The 21,616-nt window shown below is 48.5% G+C and overlaps 1 protein-coding gene across 1 annotated transcript in view; it reads right to left on the bottom strand.

Annotated features, from left to right (window-relative positions):
• The window catches only part of LOC306742062 (uncharacterized protein), a gene marked incomplete at its 5' end in the record, with an annotated part of 39,242 nt that extends 19,756 nt beyond the window's left edge, over positions 1-19,486 (bottom strand). The window contains 13 exons of the mRNA XM_079224401.1: positions 2,267-2,344; positions 2,421-2,499; positions 3,346-3,456; positions 3,566-3,693; positions 3,809-3,943; positions 4,630-4,735; positions 11,643-11,840; positions 12,087-12,193; positions 12,334-12,499; positions 12,581-12,651; positions 18,593-18,670; positions 18,741-18,878; positions 19,346-19,486. Of these exons, the coding sequence (XP_079080527.1) occupies positions 2,267-2,344; positions 2,421-2,499; positions 3,346-3,456; positions 3,566-3,693; positions 3,809-3,943; positions 4,630-4,735; positions 11,643-11,840; positions 12,087-12,193; positions 12,334-12,499; positions 12,581-12,651; positions 18,593-18,670; positions 18,741-18,878; positions 19,346-19,486 (1,536 nt within the window). The remainder of the gene's footprint in view (positions 1-2,266; positions 2,345-2,420; positions 2,500-3,345; positions 3,457-3,565; positions 3,694-3,808; positions 3,944-4,629; positions 4,736-11,642; positions 11,841-12,086; positions 12,194-12,333; positions 12,500-12,580; positions 12,652-18,592; positions 18,671-18,740; positions 18,879-19,345) is intronic.
• Between the last annotated feature and the right edge of the window lie 2,130 nt (positions 19,487-21,616).

The raw sequence follows: 21,616 nt of genomic DNA, 5'->3' as shown, positions 1-21,616 counted from the left end.
CATGTTGACCTTCATGTTGCATCATGTTGACCCTCATGTTGCATCATGTTGACCCTCATGTTGCATCATGTTGACCCTCATGTTGACCTTCATGTTGCATCATGTTGACCCTCATGTTGACCCTCATGTTGACCCTCATGTTGCATCATGTTGACCCTCATGTTGACCCTCATGTTGCATCATGTTGACCCTCATGTTGACCCTCATGTTGACCCTCATGTTGCATCATGTTGACCCTCATGTTGCATCATGTTGACCCTCATGTTGACCCTCATGTTGACCCTCATGTTGACCCTCATGTTGCATCATGTTGACCCTCGTGTTGACCCTCATGTTGCCTCATGTTGACCCTCATGTTGACCCTCATGTTGCATCATGTTGACCCTCATGTTGCATCATGTTGACCCTCATGTTGCATCATGTTGACCCTCATGTTGACCCTCATGTTGCATCATGTTGACCCTCATGTTGCATCATGTTGACCCTCATGTTGCATCATGTTGACCCTCGTGTTGACCCTCATGTTGCCTCATGTTGCCTCATGTTGACCCTCATGTTGACCCTCATGTTGACCCTCATGTTGCCTCATGTTGACCCTCATGTTGACCCTCATGTTGACCCTCATGTTGCATCATGTTGACCCTCATGTTGCATCATGTTGACCCTCATGTTGACCCTCATGTTGACCCTTATGTTGCCTCATGTTGACCCTCATGTTGACCCTCATGTTGACCCTCATGTTGCATCATGTTGACCCTCATGTTGACCCTCATGTTGACCCTCGTGTTGCATCATGTTGACCCTCATGTTGACCCTCATGTTGACCTTCATGTTGCATCATGTTGACCCTCATCTTGACCCTCATGTTGACCTTCATGTTGCATCATGTTGACCCTCATGTTGCATCATGTTGACCCTCATGTTGACCCTCATGTTGACCCTCATGTTGACCCTCATGTTGCATCATGTTGACCCTCATGTTGACCCTCATGTTGCATCATGTTGACCCTCATGTTGACCCTCATGTTGCATCATGTTGACCCTCATGTTGACCCTCATGTTGACCCTCATGTTGCATCATGTTGACCCTCATGTTGCATCATGTTGATCCTCATGTTGACCCTCATGTTGACCCTCATGTTGCATCATGTTGACCCTCGTGTTGACCCTCATGTTGCCTCATGTTGACCCTCATGTTGACCCTCATGTTGCATCATGTTGACCCTCATGTTGCATCATGTTGACCCTCATGTTGCATCATGTTGACCCTCATGTTGACCCTCATGTTGACCCTCATGTTGCATCATGTTGACCCTCATGTTGACCCTCATGTTGACCCTCATGTTGCATCATGTTGACCCTCATGTTGCCTCATGTTGACCCTCATGTTGCATCATGTTGACCCTCATGTTGACCCTCATGTTGCCTCATGTTGACCCTCATGTTGACCCTCATGTTGACCCTCATGTTGCCTCATGTTGACCCTCATGTTGACCCTCATGTTGCCTCATGTTGACCCTCATGTTGACCCTCATGTTGCCTCATGTTGACCCTCATGTTGACCCTCATGTTGACCCTCATGTTGCCTCATGTTGACCCTCATGTTGACCCTCATGTTGACCCTCATGTTGCCTCATGTTGACCCTCATGTTGACCCTCATGTTGACCCTCATGTTGCCTCATGTTGACCCTCATGTTGACCCTCATGTTGACCCTCATGTTGCCTCATGTTGACCCTCATGTTGCCTCATGTTGACCCTCATGTTGACCCTCATGTTGACCCTCATGTTGACCCTCATGTTGCCTCATGTTGACCCTCATGTTGACCCTCATGTTGACCCTCATGTTGCATCATGTTGACCCTCATGTTGACCCTCATGTTGCATCATGTTGACCCTCATGTTGACCCTCATGTTGCCTCATGTTGACCCTCATGTTGACCCTCATGTTGACCCTCATGTTGCATCATGTTGACCCTCATGTTGACCCTCATGTTGACCCTCATGTTGCATCATGTTGACCCTCATGTTGCCTCATGTTGCCTCATGTTGCCCCTCATGTTGCCCCTCATGTTGACCCTCATGTTGACCCTCATGTTGCATCATGTTGACCCTCATGTTGCATCATCAACAATGGAGCCGCTCCAGCAGAGTGGTTCATACTGGTGTATTTATACTCGTAGTACTCTGGTGTGTGTACTCATGAAGGATCACAGCATCAGTAACTGATTGGCTCTGAGGACATGGATCATGTGATCATCTGGTACCTGCTGCAGGGCGTCTCTGGCGTCGGCGGCCTCTTCTTCTGCTCTCTGCCGGTCCAGCTGCTGCCTCTCCAGCGCCCCCTAGGAGGAGAGAGGGAACTGCACTCTACTCTCTGTCACAGCACCAATGAAGGAAGCAGAGGAAGAGCAGGATCACCTTGAGAGCCTGCACCTCCATCCGGAGCAGCGGCCCCCGCTCCGTCAGCTGGACGCTCTCCAGCGCCTCGCTCTCCGCTCTGGAACCAGACCAGTTCAACCAGTTCAGACAGGAAGCACATCCACCAGTTTAAAGAGCAGAGAAACCAGAGAGACGCCACTGACCGCTGCAGTCAATCAATCAATAAATACCACCGTTATAAACCGTGTAGAGCAGGAAACAATACTATATATATTAATATAATATAATATATAATAATAATATATTATAGATGATATATATATATATATTATATCGCTATATATTCTATCAGGGTTCATACACATTCTGACCAAAGGGATCCAGGACTTTAAACCAAATGTCATGACAAGCATTTAGTGAAGTCTGGGTGTAAACAGTAAAAAGTGAGTAAATGTAGTATTTAAACTAACAATGAGAATACAAAGCATACAGTAAACCTTAAATGACTCAAATGAATGAGACAATAGTTTGATTAAAAGAATAAACATTTATATAGATGCCTGTATGTATGCCTGCTTATATTCTGAGTCTTTCTTTTAAAAGCATATTCATTATTTCAAACTCAGCGTAAATGAACGTCATGAACACATGAATATAACACATTTACATGAACACATGAATATAACACATTTACATGAACACATGAATATAACACATTTACATGAACACATGAATATAACACATGTACATGACTTTTACTAAACTTTGGGGATTTTATTTTTTTAAAAGGACTTATCCAGGCCTGGAAATAACCATTTTAAACTCCATGACTGTTCCAGGTTTTCCATGACGTGAGAACCCTGTTTATTACACTATATATATAAAATACAATATATAATATTATAAATAATAATATATATTTTATTACACTATATATATATATAATACATGTTATTATTCATACCGTCTGAGTGCGTCTGTCTCCTCCTGTCTGTCTCTCTCTCTCCTCAGACGCTCTTTCTCTCTCTGCACCTCCTCCAACCAGAGACGCAGCGAGGACGACGCCTCACACTCCCTGTGACACACACACACACACACACACACACACACTGTATTTCTACACTGTTGTATTAGTACCCTGTGTGTGTGTGTGTGTGTGTGTGTGTGTGTGTGTGTGTGTGTACCTGCTCAGTAGGTCCAGAGTGTGTGTGAGCTCCAGCTGTGTGTGTTGGGAGTGTGTTTTCAGCAGCTGGTTGTCGTCCTCCAGCTGTTTCACTCGGAGCTGAACAGCTGTGTTCTCCTCGCCGAGCCCCTTAGGAACACGAACACACACACACACACACACACACACACACACACACACACACACACAGTCATGAGCCCGTCTAGCCCTATGCAGCTCTCAGTGCTGCTGCCTGTGGACTGACCTGCAGTTCCTGCTGCCTCCACTGCAGGGCGCTGTCAGCGCGGGACAGCACAGACAGCAGGGAGGACACGTCCAGACTGAGGACGCCGTCTGGGGACGCACACATGGACCCACTGCTGCTGCTCAGGACTCTGGACTGGAGACAAGACACACACTGAGGCCTCTGTGACCTCTGTGTCTCTGTGACCTCTGTGTCTCTGTGTCTCTGTGACCTCTGTGACCTCTGTGTCTCTGTGACCTCTGTGTCTCTGTGACCTCTGTGTCTCTGTGACCTCTGTGACCTCTGTGTCTCTGTGACCTCTGTGACCTCTGTGTCTCTGTGACCTCTGTGTCTCTGTGACCTCTGTGTCTCTGTGTCTCTGTGACCTCTGTGACCTCTGTGTCTCTGTGACCTCTGTGTCTCTGTGACCTCTGTGTCTCTGTGACCTCTGTGACCTCTGTGACCTCTGTGTCTCTGTGACCTCTGTGTCTCTGTGACCTCTGTGACCTCTGTGTCTCTGTGACCTCTGTGACCTCTGTGTCTCTGTGACCTCTGTGTCTCTGTGACCTCTGTGACCTCTGTGACCTCTGTGTCTCTGTGACCTCTGTGACCTCTGTGACCTCTGTGTCTCTGTGACCTCTGTGTCTCTGTGACCTCTGTGACCTCTGTGACCTCTGTGTCTCTGTGACCTCTGTGTCTCTGTGACCTCTGTGACCTCTGTGTCCTCTGTGACCTCTGTGACCTCTGTGTCTCTGTGACCTCTGTGATCTCTGTGTCTCTGTGACCTCTGTGATCTCTGTGACCTCTGTGACCTCTGTGACCTCTGTGTCTCTCGGACTCACCAGTTTGACCACAGCCTGACTGACCAACTGAAGACTCCTCATGGTGTCTCCATGTCTCTCCTCCCGACTGTCCTCAGCCTGCAGCGAGAGAGACAGCTCCTCAATGCTGACAGAGACAGAGAGAGAGAGACAGCAACGGAGAGAGAGAGAGAGAGACAGAGACGGAGAGAGAGACAAAAATAAAAAAAGTTAGAACTTCATGTATCTGAGCAGCAGTAAAGTACAGAGTAGGAAAGTGGTGCCTTCAGGGCCTGTAAGTCTTCTCTATGACAAACATGAGGGTCAGAAACAGTGAATGAAGAGTTGCTGAGCCGCGCTGAGGACGTTGCTGCAGACGTTGCTGCAGACGTTGCTGCAGACGGAGGACATGCGCTGAGGACGTTGCTGCAGACGTTGCTGCAGACGGAGGAGACGCGCTGAGGACGTTGCTGCAGATGGAGGAGACGCGCTGAGGACGTTGCTGCAGACGTTGCTGCAGACGTTGCTGCAGACGGAGGAGACGCGCTGAGGACGTTGCTGCAGACGTTGCTGCAGACGGAGGAGATGCGCTGAGGACGTTGCTGCAGACGTTGCTGCAGACGGAGGAGACGCGCTGAGGACGTTGCTGCAGACGGAAGAGACGCGCTGAGGACGTTGCTGCAGACGAAGGAGACGCGCTGAGGACGTTGCTGCAGACGGAAGAGACGCGCTGAGGACGTTGCTGCAGACGAAGGAGACGCGCTGAGGACGTTGCTGCAGACGGAGGAGACGCGCTGAGGACGTTGCTGCAGACGGATGAGACGCGCTGAGGACGTTGCTGCAGACGGAGGAGACGCGCTGAGGACGTTGCTGCAAATGGAGGAGACGCGCTGAGGACGTTGCTGCAGACGGAGGAGATGCGCTGAGGACGTTGCTGCAGACGGAGGAGATGCGCTGAGGACGTTGCTGCAGACGTTGCTGCAGACGGAGGAGACGCGCTGAGGACGTTGCTGCAGACGTTGCTGCAGACGGAGGAGATGCGCTGAGGACGTTGCTGCAGACGGAGGAGACGCGATGAGGACGTTGCTGCAGACGGAAGAGACGCGCTGAGGACGTTGCTGCAGACGAAGGAGACGCGCTGAGGACGTTGCTGCAGACGGATGAGACGCGCTGAGGACGTTGCTGCAGACGTTGCTGCAGACGTTGCTGCAGACGGAGGAGACGCGCTGAGGACGTTGCTGCAAATGGAGGAGACGCGCTGAGGACGTTGCTGCAGACGGAGGAGACGCGCTGAGGACGTTGCTGCAGACGGAGGAGACGCACTGAAGACGTTGCTGCAGACGGAGGAGATGCGCTGAGGACGTTGCTGCAGACGTTGCTGCAGACGGAGGAGATGCGCTGAGGACGTTGCTGCAGACGTTGCTGCAGACGGAGGAGATGCGCTGAGGACGTTGCTGCAGACGTTGCTGCAGACGTTGCTGCAGACGGAGGAGATGCGCTGAGGATGTTGCTGCAGACGTTGCTGCAGACGTTGCTGCAGACGGAGGAGATCCGCTGAGGACGTTGCTGCAGACGTTGCTGCAGACGTTGCTGCAGACGGAGGAGACGCGCTGAGGACGTTGCTGCAGACGGAGGAGACGCGCTGAGGACGTTGCTGCAGACGTTGCTGCAGACGGAGGAGACGCGCTGAGGACGTTGCTGCAGATGGAGGAGACGATGAGGATGTTGCTGCAGACGGAGGAGACGCGCTGAGGACGTTGCTGCAGACGTTGCTGCAGACGTTGCTGCAGACGCTGCTGCAGACGTTGCTGCAGATGGAGGAGACGCACTGAGGACGTTTTTGCAGACGTTGCTGCAGACGTTGCTGCAGACGGAGGAGACGCGCTGAGGACGTTGCTGCAGACGTTGCTGCAGACGTTGCTGCAGACGGAGGAGACGCGCTGAGGACGTTGCTGCAGACGGAGGAGACGCGCTGAGGACGTTGCTGCAGACGTTGCTGCAGACGGAGGAGACGCACTGAGGACGTTTTTGCAGGCGTTGCTGCAGACGTTGCTGCAGACGGAGGAGACGCGCTGAGGACGTTGCTGCAGACGTTGCTGCAGACGGAGGAGATGCGCTGAGGACGTTGCTGCAGACGTTGCTGCAGACGGAGGAGACGCGATGAGGACGTTGCTGCAGACGGAGGAGACGCGCTGAGGACGTTGCTGCAGACGGAAGAGACGCGCTGAGGACGTTGCTGCAGACGAAGGAGACGCGCTGAGGACGTTGCTGCAGACGGATGAGACGCGCTGAGGACGTTGCTGCAGACGTTGCTGCAGACGTTGCTGCAGACGGAGGAGACGCGCTGAGGACGTTGCTGCAAATGGAGGAGACGCGCTGAGGACGTTGCGGCAGACGGAGGAGACGCGCTGAGGACGTTGCTGCAGACGGAGGAGACGCACTGAAGACGTTGCTGCAGACGGAGGAGATGCGCTGAGGACGTTGCTGCAGACGTTGCTGCGGACGGAGGAGATGCGCTGAGGACGTTGCTGCAGACGGAGGAGATGCGCTGAGGATGTTGCTGCAGACGTTGCTGCAGACGTTGCTGCAGACGGAGGAGATGCGCTGAGGATGTTGCTGCAGACGTTGCTGCAGACGGAGGAGATCCGCTGAGGACGTTGCTGCAGACGGAAGAGACGCGCTGAGGACGTTGCTGCAGACGAAGGAGACGCGCTGAGGACGTTGCTGCAGACGGAAGAGACGCGCTGAGGACGTTGCTGCAGACGAAGGAGACGCGCTGAGGACGTTGCTGCAGACGGAGGAGACGCGCTGAGGACGTTGCTGCAGACGGATGAGACACGCTGAAGACGTTGCTGCAGACGGAGGAGACGCGCTGAGGACGTTGCTGCAGACGGAGGAGACGCGCTGAGGACGTTGCTGCAGACGGAGGAGATGCGCTGAGGACGTTGCTGCAGACGGAGGAGACGCGCTGAGGACGTTGCTGCAAATGGAGGAGACGCGCTGAGGACGTTGCTGCAGACGGAGGAGATGCGCTGAGGACGTTGCTGCAGACGGAGGAGATGCGCTGAGGACGTTGCTGCAGACGTTGCTGCAGACGGAGGAGACGCGCTGAGGACGTTGCTGCAGACGTTGCTGCAGACGGAGGAGATGCGCTGAGGACGTTGCTGCAGACGGAGGAGACGCGATGAGGACGTTGCTGCAGACGGAAGAGACGCGCTGAGGACGTTGCTGCAGACGGATGAGACGCGCTGAGGACGTTGCTGCAGACGTTGCTGCAGACGTTGCTGCAGACGTTGCTGCAGACGGAGGAGACGCGCTGAGGACGTTGCTGCAAATGGAGGAGACGCGCTGAGGACGTTGCTGCAGACGGAGGAGACGCGCTGAGGACGTTGCTGCAGACGGAGGAGACGCACTGAAGACGTTGCTGCAGACGGAGGAGATGCGCTGAGGACGTTGCTGCAGACGTTGCTGCAGACGGAGGAGATGCGCTGAGGACGTTGCTGCAGACGTTGCTGCAGACGGAGGAGATGCGCTGAGGACGTTGCTGCAGACGTTGCTGCAGACGTTGCTGCAGACGGAGGAGATGCGCTGAGGATGTTGCTGCAGACGTTGCTGCAGACGTTGCTGCAGACGGAGGAGATCCGCTGAGGACGTTGCTGCAGACGTTGCTGCAGACGTTGCTGCAGACGGAGGAGACGCGCTGAGGACGTTGCTGCAGACGGAGGAGACGCACTGAGGACGTTGCTGCAGACGTTGCTGCAGACGGAGGAGACGCGCTGAGGACGTTGCTGCAGATGGAGGAGACGATGAGGATGTTGCTGCAGACGGAGGAGACGCGCTGAGGACGTTGCTGCAGACGTTGCTGCAGACGTTGCTGCAGACGCTGCTGCAGACGTTGCTGCAGATGGAGGAGACGCACTGAGGACGTTTTTGCAGACGTTGCTGCAGACGTTGCTGCAGACGGAGGAGACGCGCTGAGGACGTTGCTGCAGACGGAGGAGACGCGCTGAGGACGTTGCTGCAGACGGAGGAGACGCGCTGAGGACGTTGCTGCAGACGTTGCTGCAGACGGAGGAGACGCACTGAGGACGTTTTTGCAGGCGTTGCTGCAGACGTTGCTGCAGACGGAGGAGACGCGCTGAGGACGTTGCTGCAGACGTTGCTGCAGACGGAGGAGATGCGCTGAGGACGTTGCTGCAGACGTTGCTGCAGACGGAGGAGACGCGATGAGGACGTTGCTGCAGACGGAGGAGACGCGCTGAGGACGTTGCTGCAGACGGAAGAGACGCGCTGAGGACGTTGCTGCAGACGAAGGAGACGCGCTGAGGACGTTGCTGCAGACGGATGAGACGCGCTGAGGACGTTGCTGCAGACGTTGCTGCAGACGTTGCTGCAGACGGAGGAGACGCGCTGAGGACGTTGCTGCAAATGGAGGAGACGCGCTGAGGACGTTGCGGCAGACGGAGGAGACGCGCTGAGGACGTTGCTGCAGACGGAGGAGACGCACTGAAGACGTTGCTGCAGACGGAGGAGATGCGCTGAGGACGTTGCTGCAGACGTTGCTGCGGACGGAGGAGATGCGCTGAGGACGTTGCTGCAGACGGAGGAGATGCGCTGAGGATGTTGCTGCAGACGTTGCTGCAGACGTTGCTGCAGACGGAGGAGATGCGCTGAGGATGTTGCTGCAGACGTTGCTGCAGACGGAGGAGATCCGCTGAGGACGTTGCTGCAGACGTTGCTGCAGACGTTGCTGCAGACGGAGAAGACGCGCTGAGGACGTTGCTGCAGACGGAGGAGACGCACTGAGGACGTTGCTGCAGACGTTGCTGCAGACGGAGGAGACGCGCTGAGGACGTTGCTGCAGATGGAGGAGACGCGCTGAGGACGTTGCTGCAGACGTTGCTGCAGACGTTGCTGCAGACGCTGCTGCAGATGGAGGAGACGCACTGAGGACGTTTTTGCAGACGTTGCTGCAGACGTTGCTGCAGACGGAGGAGACGCGCTGAGGACGTTGCTGCAGACGTTGCTGCAGACGGAGGAGACGCGCTGAGGACGTTGCTGCAGACGTTGCTGCAGACGGAGGAGACGCACTGAGGACGTTTTTGCAGACGTTGCTGCAGACGGAGGAGACGCGCTGAGGACGTTGCTGCAGACGGAGGAGACGCGCTGAGGACGTTGCTGCAGACGTTGCTGCAGACGGAGGAGACACGCTGAGGACGTTGCTGCAGACGGAGGAGACGCACTGAAGACGTTGCTGCAGACGTTGCTGCAGACGTTGCTGCAGACGGAGGAGACGCGCTGAGGACGTTGCTGCAGACGGAGGAGATGCGCTGAGGACGTTGCTGCAGACGGAGGAGACGCGCTGAGGACCTTGCTGCAGACGGAGGAGAGGCGCTGGGGACGTTGCTGCAGACGGAGGAGACGCGCTGAGGACGTTGCTGCAGCCGTTGCTGCAGACGGAGGAGACGCGCTGAGGACGTTGCTGCAGACGTTGCTGCAGACGGAGGAGACGCGCTGAGGACGTTGCTGCAAACGTTGCTGCAGACGGAGGAGACGCACTGAAGACGTTGCTGCAGACGTTGCTGCAGACGGAGGAGACGCGCTGAGTACGTTGCTGCAGACGGAGGAGACGCGCTGAGGACGTTGCTGCAGACGTTGCTGCAGACGGAGGAGACGCACTGAGGACGTTGCTGCAGACGTTGCTGCAGACGGAGGAGACGCACTGAGGACGTTTTTGCAGACGTTGCTGCAGACGGAGGAGACGCGCTGAGGACGTTGCTGCAGACGGAGGAGACGCGCTGAGGACGTTGCTGCAGACGTTGCTGCAGACGGAGGAGACACGCTGAGGACGTTGCTGCAGACGGAGGAGACGCACTGAAGACGTTGCTGCAGACGTTGCTGCAGACGTTGCTGCAGACGGAGGAGACGCGCTGAGGACGTTGCTGCAGACGGAGGAGATGCGCTGAGGACGTTGCTGCAGACGGAGGAGACGCGCTGAGGACCTTGCTGCAGACGGAGGAGAGGCGCTGGGGACGTTGCTGCAGACGGAGGAGACGCGCTGAGGACGTTGCTGCAGCCGTTGCTGCAGACGGAGGAGACGCGCTGAGGACGTTGCTGCAGACGTTGCTGCAGACGGAGGAGACGCGCTGAGGACGTTGCTGCAAACGTTGCTGCAGACGGAGGAGACGCACTGAAGACGTTGCTGCAGACGTTGCTGCAGACGGAGGAGACGCGCTGAGTACGTTGCTGCAGACGTTGCTGCAGACGGAGGAGATGCGCTGAGGACGTTGCTGCAGACGTTGCTGCAGACGTTGCTGCAGACGGAGGAGATGCGCTGAGGACATTGCTGCAGACGTTGCTGCAGACGTTGCTGCAGACGGAGGAGACGCGCTGAGGACGTTGCTGCAGACGTTGCTGCAGACGGAGGAGATGCGCTGAGGACGTTGCTGCAGACGTTGCTGCAGACGTTGCTGCAGACGGAGGAGATGCGCTGAGGACGTTGCTGCAGACGTTGCTGCAGACGGAGGAGATGCGCTGAGGACGTTGCTGCAGACGTTGCTGCAGACGGAGGAGATGCGCTGAGGACGTTGCTGCAGACGTTGCTGCAGACGGAGGAGACGCGCTGAGGACGTTGCTGCAGGCGGAAGAGACTATAACTTTTAATTATAAAATAATACAAAATAAATGTAAACTTTGTGATTCTGTTTAGGCCAGCAGAGAAGGCTTAGCAGGCCCTGAAGGCACCACTGATACATATAATATTATACATGTATATATATTATATATATATATTATGCATAATATTATACATGTATAATATTATATATATATATATATATATCATGTATAATATTATACATATATAATATATACATATATACATGTATAACATTTATATATATTATAATATTATATACATACTATTATAATATATAAAGCTGCTCACCAACAGAAGAATAATTTACCGTTCTGTCAGCTGGAAAACTTTTGTCTCATGAAGAAGCTTCAACTCTGAAATCTCCCTCTCCTTCTCCTCCCTCCTCTCCTTCTCCTGCTCCTCTCTGAGCTCCAGCTCTCCTAAGGAGAAGGTTCCCAGGGTGGACAAGGAGTCCAGAGGAGGGAGGTCAGAGGGGAGAGGAGGGGGAGGAACAGAGGAGAAGAGTTTGAGCCTCAGAGAGGAGGAGACAGAGTCACAGCTGGTCAGGAGAGACGAGGAGAGACGAGAGAACTCCGCCCTCAACTGCCACAGATCCCTAGAGACAGACAGACAGTTGGTCAACTTACATCAGGTTGGTCAACTAACATCAGTTGGTCAACTTACATCAGGTTGGTCAACTAACATCAGGTTGGTCAACTAACATCAGTTGGTCAACTTACATCAGGTTGGTCAACTAACATCAGGTTGGTCAACTTACATCAGGTTGGTCAACTAACATCAGGTTGGTCAACTAACATCAGGTTGGTCAACTAACATCAGGTTGGTCAACAGTCAGACGTACCTGTCGGCGGCCGTTTTAACGGTGTGACAGTGTCGCCTCAGAGCGACGACAGACCTCCAAACTGACAGCAACCGAGCCTGTTGCTGACCCACATGACCTGAAAGACACTACACACACACACACACACACACACACACACACACACACACACACACACACACACACATACACACACACACACACGTCATAAGTCAGATAATCCACCTTAAATAAATCACAACTAAAAGAGTAAAAGCAAGCTGCAGACCTCCCTCTCTCTCTGCCAATCATCCTCTCTCCGCCCCGCCTCCTCCAACGCTATGGTCCAATCAGATGTCAGCTTCTGGAGGTCCTCCCTCAGGGCCTGGTTGGCCTGCTCTGATTGGCTGAGCTGCTCACGGAGGAGAGCGTTCGTGTCAGCCAATCCGAGAGACCTGAATAGAGACACACACACACACACACAGGTGAGACATGCACGCACACACACACACACACACACACACACACACACACACCTCTGTTGTTCCTCCTCCAGCCTGATGAGGGCGCTCTCCAGAGCGTCACTGTGTTCATCTCTGATCCTCCGCTACGAAACAAACACAACAAACACATCTGGAGTACTGCAGTGAGACAAAGTACACATCTGGAGTACTGCAGTGAGACAAAGTACACATCTGGAGTACTGCAGTGAGACAAAGTACACATCTGGAGTACTGCAGTGAGACAAAGTACACATCTGGAGTACTGCAGTGAGACAGTACACATCTGGAGTACTGCACGATCACTACACTACACCAAGTAGTAGCAGTAGTAGTAGTAGTTTCAGTAGTAGTAGTTTCAGCAGTAGTAGTAGTAGTAGTTTCAGTTGTAGTAGTTTCAGTAGTAGTAGTAGTAGTAGTAGTTTCAGCAGTAGTAGTTTCAGTAGTAGTAGCAGTAGTAGTAGTTTCAGCAGTAGTAGTAGTAGCAGTAGTAGTAGTTTCAGTAGTAGCAGTAGTAGTTTCAGTAGTAGTAGTTTCAGTAGTAGTAGTAGTAGTTTCAGTAGTAGTAGTTTCAGTAGTAGTAGTAGTTTCAGCAGTAGTAGTTTCAGTAGTAGTAGTAGTTTCAGTAGTAGTAGTTTCAGTAGTAGTAGTAGTAGTAGTAGTAGTTTCAGCAGTAGTAGTTTCAGTAGTAGTAGTAGTCGTAGTAGTAGTAGTAGTTTCAGCAGTAGTAGTTTCAGTAGTAGTAGTAGTTTCAGTAGTAGTAGTAGTTTCAGTAGTAGTAGTTTCAGTAGTAGTAGTAGTAGTAGTAGTAGTAGTTTCAGCAGTAGAAGTTTCAGTAGTAGTAGTAGTTTCAGTAGTAGTAGTACTCGTAGTAGTAGTAGTAGTTTCAGCAGTAGTAGTTTCAGTAGTAGTTTCAGTAGTAGTAGTAGTTTCAGCAGTAGTAGTAGTAGTAGTAGTTTCAGTAGTAGTAGTAGTTTCAGCAGTAGTTTCAGTAGTAGTAGTAGTTTCAGCAGTAGTAGTTTCAGTAGTAGTAGTAGTTTCAGTAGTAGTAGTTTCAGTAGTAGTAGTAGTAGTAGTTTCAGTAGTAGTAGTTTCAGTAGTAGTTGTAGCAGTAGTAGTTTCAGTAGTAGTAGTAGTTTCAGCAGTCGTAGTAGTAGTAGTTTCAGTAGTAGTAGTAGTCGTAGTAGTAGTAGTAGTTTCAGCAGTAGTAGTTTCAGTAGTTTCAGTAGTAGTAGTAGTTTCAGCAGTAGTAGTAGTAGTAGTAGTAGTTGTTGTTTCAGCAGTAGTAGTTTCAGTAGTCGTAGTAGTAGTAGTAGTAGTTTCAGCAGTAGTAGTAGTAGTTTCAGTAGTAGTAGTAGTAGTTTCAGTAATAGTAGTTTCAGTAGTAGTAGTAGTAGTTTCAGCAGTAGTAGTAGTAGTAGTTGTTTCAGCAGTAGTAGTTTCAGTAGTAGTAGTAGTTTCAGTAGTAGTAGTAGTAGTAGCAGTAGAAGTAGTAGTTTCAGCAGTAGTAGTTTCAGTAGTAGCAGTAGTAGTTCAGTAGTACTAGTAGTAGTTTCAGTAGTAGTAGCAGTAGTAGTAGTTTCAGTAGTAGTAGCAGTAGTAGTAGTAGTTTCAGCAGTAGTAGTTCAGTAGTAGTAGTAGTTTCAGTAGTAGTAGTAGTTTCAGCAGTAGTAGTAGTAGTAGTTTCAGCAGTAGTAGTAGTAGTAGTAGTAGTTTCAGCAGTAGTAGTTTCAGTAGTCGTAGTAGTAGTAGTAGTAGTTTCAGCAGTAGTAGTAGTAGTTTCAGTAGTAGTAGTAGTAGTTTCAGTAATAGTAGTTTCAGTAGTAGTAGTAGTAGTTTCAGCAGTAGTAGTAGTAGTAGTAGTTGTTTCAGCAGTAGTAGTTTCAGTAGTAGTAGTAGTTTCAGTAGTAGTAGTAGTAGTAGCAGTAGAAGTAGTAGTTTCAGCAGTAGTAGTTTCAGTAGTAGCAGTAGTAGTAGTTCAGTAGTACTAGTAGTAGTTTCAGTAGTAGTAGCAGTAGTAGTAGTTTCAGTAGTAGTAGCAGTAGTAGTAGTAGTTTCAGCAGTAGTAGTTCAGTGGTAGTAGTAGTTTCAGTAGTAGTAGTAGTTTCAGCAGTAGTAGTAGTAGTAGTTTCAGTAGTAGTAGTAGTAGTTTCAGCAGTAGTAGTAGTAGTAGTAGTAGTTTCAGCAGTAGTAGTTTCAGTAGTAGTAGTAGTTTCAGTAGTAGTAGTAGTAGTAGTTTCAGCAGTAGTAGTTTCAGCAGTAGTAGTAGTTTCAGCAGTAGTAGTAGTAGTAGTTTCAGTAGTAGTAGTTTCAGTAGTAGTAGTAGTTTCAGTCGTAGTAGTAGTTTCAGTAGTAGTAGTAGTTTCAGCAGTAGTAGTAGTAGTAGTAGTTGTTTCAGTAGTAGTAGTTTCAGTAGTCGTAGTAGTAGTTTCAGCAGTAGTAGTAGTAGTAGTAGTTGTTTCAGCAGTAGTAGTTTCAGTAGTCGTAGTAGTAGTAGTAGTAGTAGTTTCAGTAGTAGTAGTAGTAGTTTCAGTAGTAGTAGTTTCAGTAGTAGTAGTTTCAGTAGTAGTAGTAGTTTCAGCAGTAGTAGTTTCAGTAGTAGTAGTAGTTTCAGTAGTAGTAGTAGTAGCAGTAGTAGTAGTAGTTTCAGCAGTAGAAGTTTCAGTAGTAGCAGTAGTTTCAGCAGTAGTAGTTCAGTAGTACTAGTAGTAGTTTCAGTAGTAGTAGCAGTAGTAGTAGTAGTAGTTTCAGTAGTAGTAGCAGTAGTAGTAGTAGTTTCAGCAGTAGTAGTTCAGTAGTAGTAGTAGTTTCAGTAGTAGTAGTAGTAGTTTCAGTAGTAGTAGTAGTAGTAGTAGTAGTAGTAGTTTCAGCAGTAGTAGTAGTAGTAGTAGTAGTAGTTTTAGTAGTAGTAGTTTCAGTAGTAGTAGTAGTTTCAGCAGTAGTAGTTTCAGTAGTAGTAGTAGTTTCAGTAGTAGTAGTAGTAGTAGTAGTAGTAGCAGTAGTAGTAGTAGTTTCAGCAGTAGTAGTTTCAGTAGTAGCAGTAGTTTCAGCAGTAGTAGTTCAGTAGTACTAGTAGTAGTTTCAGTAGTAGTAGCAGTAGTAGTAGTAGTAGTTTCAGTAGTAGTAGCAGTAGTAGTAGTAGTTTCAGCAGTAGTAGTTCAGTAGTAGTAGTAGTTTCAGGAGTAGTAGTAGTTTCAGCAGTAGTAGTAGTTTCAGTAGTAGTAGTAGTAGTAGTAGTTTCAGCAGTAGTAGTAGTTTCAGCAGTAGTAGTTTCAGTAGTAGTAGTAGTTTCAGCAGTAGTAGTAGTAGTAGTAGTTTCAGTAGTAGTAGTAGTAGTAGTTTCACCAGTAGTAGTTTCAGTCTTAGTAGTAGTAGTTTCAGCAGTAGTAGTTTCAGTCGTAGTAGTAGTAGTAGTAGTAGTTTCAGTAGTAGTAGTAGTAGTAGTTTCAGTAGTAGTAGTAGTTTCAGCAGTAGTAGTAGTAGTAGTAGTTTCAGCAGTAGTAGTAGCAGTAGTAGCAGCAGTAGTTTCAGTAGTACTTTCAGCAGTAGTAGTTTCAGTAGTAGTAGTAGTTTCAGTAGTAGCAGCAGTAGTAGTAGTAGTTTCAGCAGTAGTAGTTCAGTAGTAGTAGTAGTTTCAGCAGTAGTAGCTTCAGTAGTAGTAGTAGTTTCAGTAGTAGTAGTTTCAGTAGTAGTAGTAGTTTCAGTAGTAGTAGTAGTTTCAGAAGTAGTAGTAGTTTCAGCAGTAGTAGTTTCAGTAGTAGTAGTAGAAGTAGTAGTAGTTTCAGTAGTAGTTTCAGCAGTAGTAGTTTCAGTAGTAGTAGTAGTTTCAGTAGTAGTAGTAGTTTCAGCAGTAGTAGTAGTTTCAGCAGTAGTAGTAGTATCAGCAGCAGTAGTAGCAGTAGTAGTTTCAGTAGTAGTAGTAGCAGCAGTAGTAGTGGTATTTTCAGCAGTAGTAGTAGCAGTAGTAGCAGCAGTAGTTTCAGTAGTACTTTCAGCAGTAGTAGTTTCAGTAGTAGTAGTAGTTTCAGTAGTAGTAGCAGTAGTAGTAGTAGTTTCAGCAGTAGTAGTTCAGTAGTAGTAGTAGTAGTTTCAGCAGTAGTAGCTTCAGTAGTAGTAGTAGTAGTTTCAGTAGTAGTAGTTTCAGTAGTAGTAGTAGTTTCAGTAGTAGTAGTAGTTTCAGAAGTAGTAGTAGTTTCAGCAGTAGTAGTTTCAGTAGTAGTAGTAGAAGTAGTAGTAGTTTCAGTAGTAGTTTCAGTAGTAGTAGTTTCAGTAGTAGTAGTAGTTTCAGTAGTAGTAGTAGTTTCAGCAGTAGTAGTAGTTTCAGCAGTAGTAGTAGTATCAGCAGCAGTAGTAGCAGTAGTAGTTTCAGTAGTAGTAGTAGCAGCAGTAGTAGTGGTATTTTCAGCAGTAGTAGTTCAGTAGTAGTAGTAGTTTCAGTAGTAGTAGTAGTAGTAGTTTCAGCAGTAGTAGTTTCAGTAGTAGTAGTTTCAGTAGTAGTAGTAGTTTCAGTAGTAGTAGTAGTAGTAGTTTCAGCAGTAGTAGTAGTAGTAGTTTCAGTAGTAGTAGTTTCACCAGTAGTAGTTTCAGTCTTAGTAGTAGTAGTAGTAGTTTCAGCAGTAGTAGTTTCAGTCGTAGTAGTAGTAGTAGTAGTAGTTTCAGTAGTAGTAGTAGTTTCAGCAGTAGTAGTAGTAGTAGTTTCAGCAGTAGTAGTAGCAGTAGTAGCAGCAGTAGTTTCAGTAGTACTTTCAGCAGTAGTAGTTTCAGTAGTAGTAGTAGTTTCATTACGTTCAGCAGTAGTAGTTTCAGTAGTAGTAGTTTCAGTACTTTCAGCAGTAGTAGTGTCAGTAGTAGTAGTAGTAGTTTCAGTACTTTCAGCAGTAGTAGTAGCAGCAGCAGTAGTTTCAGCAGTACTTTCAGCAGTAGTAGTTTCAGTAGTAGTAGTAGTAGTAGTAGTTTCACCAGTAGTAGTTTCAGTCGTAGTAGTAGTAGTTTCAGCAGTAGTAGTTTCAGTCGTAGTAGTAGTAGTAGTAGTAGTAGTAGTTTCAGCAGTAGTAGTTTCAGTAGTAGTAGTAGTTTCAGTAGTAGTAGTAGTTTCAGTAGTAGTAGTAGTTTCAGTAGTAGTAGTAGTACCAGTAGTAGTAGTTTCAGCAGTAGTAGTTTCAGTAGTAGTTTCAGTCGTAGTAGTAGTAGTAGTTTCAGTAGTAGTAGTTTCAGTAGTAGTAGTAGTTTCAGTAGTAGTAGTAGTTTCAGCAGTAGTAGTAGTAGTAGTAGTAGTAGTAGTTTCAGCAGTAGTAGTAGTATTAGTAGTAGTAGTAGTTTCAGCAGTAGTAGTAGTAGTAGTTTCAGTCGTAGTAGTAGTAGTAGTTTCAGTAGTAGTAGTTTCAGTAGTAGTAGTAGTTTCAGTAGTAGTAGTAGTTTCAGCAGTAGTAGTAGTAGTAGTAGTAGTAGTAGTAGTATCAGCAGTAGTAGTAGTTTCAGTAGTAGTAGTAGTACCAGTAGTAGTAGTTTCAGCAGTAGTAGTTTCAGTAGTAGTTTCAGTAGTAGTAGTAGTAGTAGTTTCACCAGTAGTAGTTTCAGTCGTAGTAGTAGTAGTTTCAGCAGTAGTAGTTTCAGTAGTAGTAGTAGTTTCAGCAGTAGTAGTAGTAGTTTCAGCAGTAGTAGTTTCAGCAGTAGTAGCAGCAGTAGTTTCAGTAGTACTTTCAGCAGTAGTAGTTTCAGTAGTAGTAGTAGTTTCAGTACTTTCAGCAGTAGTAGTTTCAGTAGTAGTAGTAGTAGTTTCAGTACTTTCAGCAGTAGTAGGAGTCGTAGTTTCAGTACTTTCAGCAGTAGTAGTGTCAGTAGTAGTAGTAGTAGTTTCAGTACTTTCAGCAGTAGTAGTAGCAGCAGCAGTAGTTTCAGCAGTAGTTTCAGCAGCACTTTCAGCAGTACTTTCAGCAGTAGTAGTAGTAGCAGCAGTAGTTTCAGCAGTAGTTTCAGCAGTAGTAGTAGCAGTAGTAGTTTCAGCAGTACTTTCAGCAGTCGTAGTAGTAGTAGTACTAGTAGTCTGACCTCGCTGCTGAGCAGTTGTGCGTTGACGTCCTCCAGCTGGAGCTCCGATTGTTGACATTGATCTCTGTACTCCAACACCTGCACACAAAGTACTCTTAGTACTCTGATCAAAACCAATACTGTGATATGTGTACTGCAGTAGTACTACCTTGTTCTGCAGGCGGTGGATGAGCAGAGCCTGTCTGGCCTCCCGCTCCCTGCCCTCCCTCTCCCTCCTCTTCCACTCCCTCTGCTCGCCCTCCCCCTGCAGAGAGAGGGCGAGGGAGGGAGACACTGACTGGAACAGCTGGAGAGAGAGAGAGAGGGAGGGGCAGGGGGAGGGAGAGGGAGAGGGAGAGGGAGAGAGAGAGATGTAGTGGTCAGTAGGGAATCACCAGAGGTCCCACGATACGACAATATCACGAAAAGTTTATAATTGATATCATAAAAGATCGATACTCGGCTTTCGAGTCTAATAAACTAGACTAATAAAATCAATTGCCGATGATCACATGACCCCCTCCTCACCCTAATGATCACATGACCCCCTCCTCACCCTGATGATCACATGACCCCCTCCTCACCCTAATGATCACATGACCCCCTCCTCACCCTGATGATCACATGACCCCCTCCTCATCCTAATGATCACATGACCCCCTCCTCACCCTGATGATCACATGACCCCCTCCTCACCCTGATGATCACACGACCCCCTCCTCACCCTAATGATCACATGACCCCCTCCTCACCCTAATGATCACATGACCTCACCCTGTCATTCAGAGCTCTGCTCCTGGACTCCAGCTCCTCCCGCTCTGCTCGACTCTCAGCCAGCTCCTCCTGCAGGCGGCACACCTCCCGCTTAAGCTCCGCCTTCTCCTGCTGCCAACCAATCAGCAGCTCCGACTGCATGCTGTCGGGTCGGCCTCGTCTTCAGGGATCCTGGACAGAGAGACAGACAGGTACGTTAACACTAGAGAGAGAGACAGGTACGTTAACACTAGAGAGAGAGAGACAGGTACGTTAACACTAGAGAGAGAGACAGGTACGTTAACACTAGAGAGAGAGACAGGTACGTTAACACTAGAGAGAGAGACAGGTACGTTAACACTAGAGAGAGAGACAGGTACATTAACACTAGAGAGAGAGACAGACAGGTATGTTAACACTAGAGAGAGAGACAGGTACGTTAACACTAGAGAGAGACATGTATGTTAACACTAGAGAGAAAGACAGACAGGTACGTTAAGACTAGAGAGAGAGACATACAGGTACGTTAACACTAGAGAGAGAGACAGACAGGTATGTTAACACTAGAGAGAGAGAGACAGGTACGTTAACACTAGAGAGAGAAAGAGACAAGTATGTTAACACTAGAGAGAGAGAGACAGGTACGTTAACACTAGAGAGAGAGAAAGAGACAAGTATGTTAACACTAGAGAGAGAGAGAGACAGGTACGTTAACACTAGAGAGAGAGAGACAGGTACGTTAACACTAGAGAGAGAGACAGGTACGTTAACACTAGAGTGAGAGAGACAGGTACTTTAACACTAGAGAGAGAGAGACAGGTACGTTAACACTAGAGAGAGAGAGACAGGTACGTTAACACTAGAGAGAGAGACATGTACGTTAACACTAGAGAGAGAAAGAGACAAGTATGTTAACACTAGAGAGAGAGAGACAGGTACGTTAACACTAGAGAGAGAAAGAGACAAGTATGTTAACACTAGAGAGAGAGAGAGACAGGTACGTTAACACTAGAGAGAGAGAAAGAGACAAGTATGTTAACACTAGAGAGAGAGAGAGACAGGTACTTTAACACTAAAGAGAGAGAGACAGGTACGTTAACACTAGAGAGAGAGAAAGAGACAAGTATGTTAACACTAGAGAGAGAGAGAGACAGGTACGTTAACACTAGAGAGAGAGAGACAGGTACGTTAACACTAGAGAGAGAGACAGGTACGTTAACACTAGAGAGTGAGAGAGACAGGTACTTTAACACTAGAGAGAGAGAGACAGGTACGTTAACACTAGAGAGAGAGAGACAGGTACGTTAACACTAGAGAGAGAGACATGTACGTTAACACTAGAGAGAGAGACATGTACGTTAACACTAGAGAGAGAGACAGGTACGTTAACACTAGAGAGAGAGAGACAGGTACGTTAACACTAGAGAGAGAGAGACAGGTACGTTAACACTAGAGAGAGAGACAGATACGTTAACACTAGAGAGAGAGACAGGTACGTTAACACTAGAGAGAGAGAGACAGGTACGTTAACACTAGAGAGAGAGAGACAGGTACGTTAACACAAGAGAGAGAGACAGGTACGTTAACACTAGAGAGAGAGACAGGTACGTTAACACTAGAGAGAGAGAGACAGGTACTTTAACACTAGAGAGAGAGAGACAGGTACGTTAATACTAGAGAGAGAGACAGACCGGTACGTTAACACTAGAGAGAGAGAGACAGGTACGTTAACACTAGAGAGAGAGAGACAGGTACGTTAACACTAGAGAGAGAGACAGGTACGTTAACACTAGAGAGAGAGAGACAGGTACGTTAACACAAGAGAGAGAGACAGGTACGTTAACACTAGAGAGAGAGACAGGTACGTTAACACTAGAGAGAGAGAGACAGGTACTTTAACACTAGAGAGAGAGAGACAGGTACGTTAACACTAGAGAGAGAGAAAGAGACAAGTATGTTAACACTAGAGAGAGAGAGACAGGTACGTTAACACTAGAGAGAGAGAGAGAGAGACAGGTACGTTAACACTAGAGAGAGAGACAGACAGGTACGTTAACACTAGAGAGAGAGACAGACAGGTACGTTAACACCAGAGAGAGAGACAGGTACGTTAACACTAGAGAGAGAGACAGGTATGCTAACACTAGACAGAGAGAGACAGGTACGTTAACACTAGAGAGAGAGAGACAGGTACGTTAACACTAGAGAGAGAGAGACAGGTACTTTAACACTAGAGAGAGAGAGACAGGTACGTTAACACTAGAGAGAGAGAGACAGGTACGTTAACACTAG

This window comes from Taurulus bubalis, assembly GCF_910589615.1.
Source record: "Taurulus bubalis genome assembly, chromosome: 1".
NCBI classification, from domain to species: Eukaryota; Metazoa; Chordata; class Actinopteri; order Perciformes; family Cottidae; genus Taurulus; species Taurulus bubalis.
Note: the sequence above shows the minus strand (reverse complement) of the source record. Positions and strands in the feature narration are given on the sequence as shown.